This window comes from Schistosoma haematobium, chromosome 4 (assembly GCF_000699445.3).
Source record: "Schistosoma haematobium chromosome 4, whole genome shotgun sequence".
NCBI lineage: Eukaryota > Metazoa > Platyhelminthes > Trematoda > Strigeidida > Schistosomatidae > Schistosoma > Schistosoma haematobium.
Genome location: NC_067199.1, coordinates 42291383 through 42296135, shown reverse-complemented (window position 1 = coordinate 42296135; position 4753 = coordinate 42291383). Strand labels below are relative to the sequence as shown.

The 4753-nt window shown below is 38.5% G+C and overlaps 1 protein-coding gene across 1 annotated transcript; it reads left to right on the top strand.

Moving 5' to 3' along the window:
- The first annotated feature begins 1606 nt into the window (after nucleotides 1-1606).
- Nucleotides 1607-3924, top strand: MS3_00008118 (uncharacterized protein). Its single transcript, XM_051216467.1, has one exon. The coding sequence runs from the start codon at nucleotides 1724-1726 to the stop codon at nucleotides 2600-2602; it is 879 nt and encodes a 292-aa protein (XP_051067056.1). The 5' UTR covers nucleotides 1607-1723; the 3' UTR covers nucleotides 2603-3924.
- The last annotated feature ends 829 nt before the right edge of the window (nucleotides 3925-4753 follow it).

Below are 4753 nucleotides of genomic sequence, written 5' to 3'. Positions count from 1 at the left end.
AATGGATATCAAGCAATCATTAACATAGAAATTATTCTTGACAGCATCTACAACATAACCATCATAACCGTCAGAGAATATTTGAGCCGTCTTATTCAAGGTAAAGTTCGCACGAAACGGCGATGATATGGCACTAAATGGATGAGATGTCATTTGAAACTCAGATGGTTCCCTCGACATGTCTCCCTCCTGCCACCACAGAAATCTTGAAGCTCCTCGATCAGACTCAGAGACCAATTGCATGAACACTTCTTCAACATCTGCAGGGATTGTAACTGCCTCCTTGCGAAAACTTAATAATATACACATTAACTCATCAGTGGTATCGGGTTCTTGATAAATCATATCATTTGTGGAAAACCCTGCAAACTCGGCGGCACAATCAAGGACCACTCTAAGTTCCTCTGGTTTTTTCATGTTCAACACTGCATGATGAGGTAAATACCCTCGAGGGCGATAATTAGGCTGCAAATATATTTCAAGGACCCTCTCCGCATAAGTCTTAGTAAAATTACTTTCAATACTTTTGATGTACCTGATGTTCAGGCTGACGTCCTTCGACAACATACCTTTCAAACTTTGTAATCTACGGTTTGCTACTTCATAATTATCCACTTTCATATTTGGATTCTTTTTCCACGGTATAGAAACTACAAAATGACCGTCGCCGAAGTGCGTGCCCCCTTCCACAATCTTTATAGCCCCCTTGTCGTCTACTGATAATGATTTATCACTTGAATAAGCATCTGAAAACTCATCATAAAGCTTACGTATTTCGTTCTCCAGTGTCTGTACCTTACTGATATGATTAACAACTCTTTTCCTATATTCCGAGCATGATGGCTTATCATTTACGACGTTGCCTGTCGAGTCAGTGTGCAGCAGAACGTGATGTCTCTTTGTTATATCCGGTGAAGATTAAACTACAGGTAAATTCCAAGGACTATTCATGGACTAATATTCTATAAATATTCTTATTGTATAACTACTCAACAATTACACTATGGATATTTATATTCCTTTTATAATAAGCTTTATTTTGATCTATAATTTATTATTGTACGATTTACGGTCCTTAAGTTATGTTCAGTTTATTAACTACTGCCTCCCTCATTCACAGCCACTTTTTGGGCTTATTTGTGTACAATATTATTTCCTATTTTATGGTACGTTGCGGTTTGTCTGATTGATATATAAACCAAGTATGTCTGAAATAAATGATCTGGTCTGATCTGCTCTGATTCGGAAGCTGGTATCTTGTTCTGGACTCAAGTGGAAGGGCTCGTAGGACATAGGACCAATAAGGACGCTAGACTGCCCACACCGGTTGAACGTCATTGGTTGGCCTAGTGTGAAGATTCGTATAAGTCGTATTCGGATTGGTAGATAAGTCGTGTGACAGAAAAACCAGACACCCAAGGTCATAACAATTGGCGACGGGGTGGAGAAAAGTTTTGAACCCTCAACTTCAAGGTCATAACAATTGGCGACGGGGTGGAGAAAAGTTTTGAACCCTCAACTTCAAGGTCATAACAATTGGCGACGGGGATTTTGGCAAAAACAAAATAATTGGGAGACGCAAGGTCATAACAATTGGCGACGGGGATTTTGGCAACAAATAAATAATAATAATACAAGTGGTGACTCAGATTTTGGAAATAAATTAGCTGTATAATTGCCGGTGATTTCTGGAGCTAATATTATTGGCAAAAAAAAAAAAAAAATGTCGATTTCTTTCGAACAGTTGCGGTTAATATTACAGCACCAGCAGAAGATGTTGGCCTTGCAACAACAACTATTTGAAACAGTTTTGGGCAGACTTTTCATTCAACCAGAAAATAAGGAATCTATTTATGTTGCAGATAATGGTGCAGCAATGGACAACTCAGAAGCATATCCTGTGGAGGATTCACATCCCCTTATACCTGAATCAGAACGTAATATTTGTAACGTATCCGGCTCACAGCAAGAAAATACTGTTCTAAATGCTCATGAAGTTGTGACAATACCAGATGATCAAGAACCAGATCCTGTAGATGAAGCCCAGAGTCCAGAATTGAATGAAACGCTACTGGTTCTGTCTAGCTCTGAAAATAAACTCCAGCTAGAACAAAATTGTGGTCCACGTGCTATTAGTCGAGAAAGCTATGGTGACTCGTATTCAGAAAATAACTGGAGCAACACGATGAACCAAATTGTACCAGATGTTACTCAAAATCACCGGAAGACAGAATTTTATATTGAGTCAACCTATCCCATTTCTAATGACAGTGTGCCAGATATTGATTCTCAGAATAATGCATATGATTTTGATGAAACTTCTTATAACAATGAGGGAAATATGTCAGCTGAGTCGAATGATGGCCAAAAATCTAATTTAATTCTGTTAGACGTTGACTTTCTTAATGACTCGTTATCTGCTAACGAGATTCATAATGAATTTGAAAATAATGAACTCAGGTCAAAGGTCGTTCATCATCATCTAGTCATTTTTAGTGGCTTCTCCAGTCAATACGAGAAACATGGTTTAAATAAAGTCCTACTAGTTGTATTTTGGAGCCATAAGGACCCAACATTATTTCGAGGAGGAGGAGAATGTTGAGGAATTTAAAGTCACATATGATTCTTTTTTTTAATCAGAATCTAAAGTTGGAATTTTCAAAAAAAAAAAGGGGAGGTGTTATATCCGGTGAAGATTAAACTACAGGTAAATTCCAAGGACTATTCATGGACTAATATTCTATAAATATTCTTATTGTATAACTACTCAACAATTACACTATGGATATTTATATTCCTTTTATAATAAGCTTTATTTTGATCTATAATTTATTATTGTACGATTTACGGTCCTTAAGTTATGTTCAGTTTATTAACTACTGCCTCCCTCATTCACAGCCACTTTTTGGGCTTATTTGTGTACAATATTATTTCCTATTTTATGGTACGTTGCGGTTTGTCTGATTGATATATAAACCAAGTATGTCTGAAATAAATGATCTGGTCTGATCTGCTCTGATTCGGAAGCTGGTATCTTGTTCTGGACTCAAGTGGAAGGGCTCGTAGGACATAGGACCAATAAGGACGCTAGACTGCCCACACCGGTTGAACGTCATTGGTTGGCCTAGTGTGAAGATTCGTATAAGTCGTATTCGGATTGGTAGATAAGTCGTGTGATCGAAAAGTCAGACATCCAAGGTCATAACACTCTTCTTACAACTGTCAACGTTACAGAGCCTTGTCATCTTACATTCATTAATCTTATGTCCTTGTCTAAGACAAGCAAAACAGATACCCTTGCTTTTAGCGTGAGACCATCGGTCTTGGACTGTAAGCGCTAAGAACTGTGGACATTTATCAATAGCATGGTCGTAGGAACACATACTGCATTTAGTTTTCGTCGTCGAACTATTCCCTTGCACCGATTTCACGTGGCAGTTCGTCTTCACGTTATGTCCTTTTCTTGAACGGTTTGCTAACCGTCCAAATCTACTACAAGCCACTCTTGCACGCGATGCGATAAACTGAGTGAGCTCGTCGAAGGTCGGTTCCCTGTTATCTTCAGTCAATTTATCCACCCAGTCCGCCCACTGGGCTTGCAAAGATTGCGGCAAGAGTCTCACTATTCTTTCCAAGGTAACTAAGGAATTTAGATCAGAAGTATAATTCATCTGCTCCAAGACCATGGCACAGTTTTCCATCTTAATAGCCAAATTTGATAGTTGGTCCCCGTCAATATACTCAAAATTCGCAGCACTGAATAAGTCCTCTAGTGTTTCTCGAGCAATTACGTGAGGCTGTCCGAAAAAACGTTTTAAAATCTCCCTTGCTCTTTTATAGCCAGAGGATGCCTCCATCATGACGCAACCTTCAATAGCTGTTTTAGCCTTGCCCTTACAGTAGTGTATCAAATAGAGTAAGCGCTGGCTATCATCCGTGACTCTTGACGCTACATACGTCTCAAATTGCCTTATAAATTTCCAATAACCTCTTGGCTCTCCATCGAAATAACTCAATTCAACCTTTGGTAGCTCTGGGCCAACAACGTGGACTATAGGCGACATGCTCTTTCCTAGTAATTCAGGCCTTTGCTCCTCCTTTAAACTAAGATTTTTACATCATCTGACATCGAATTAAGGCTAGAATCACTGCCATGATAATTAACCCTATTTAAGTCTGAACCATGACCCTTAAGGACATCAAAAGGTACTTGCTTGACGATAGGGGATTCTTCGTTAACATCGACGAACTTTGAGCCTGATCTCCGACGACGATTAACTGGCATTATAAGCGACACGACCAATTATTTCCAGAAAATCCGTGAACGATTACCAAAGGATTTCGGCCAAGTAATATTTGTTTAGAACTGTAGGGAAACGACCAAATATTTTCAAGAAGGATAACCAAAATCCACGAAACGATTCCCAAACGACTTTGACCAATTAATATTTGTTTAGAACTGTAGGATCCAAACCACGTTTGGACTGCTGGACAGCTGCCTGGATAAGTTCGATACGCGCCCTCGCCCGTTTGAAACCAAAACAAGGTAATTGGGTAAGATAGAGGTTCTATAATTTATCATAAATTTAAGTATACATTATTACCTAAACAAATATAACCACACAGCTATCCAACCAATAATTGTTTAATTGATCAAATCTAAACTACAATAAATAAGAAAGTTGATAAAGAATGCAAGAAAATTACCAATCACCACAAATAAATGTTATTCTATCCTGTCTGGATAGATCAC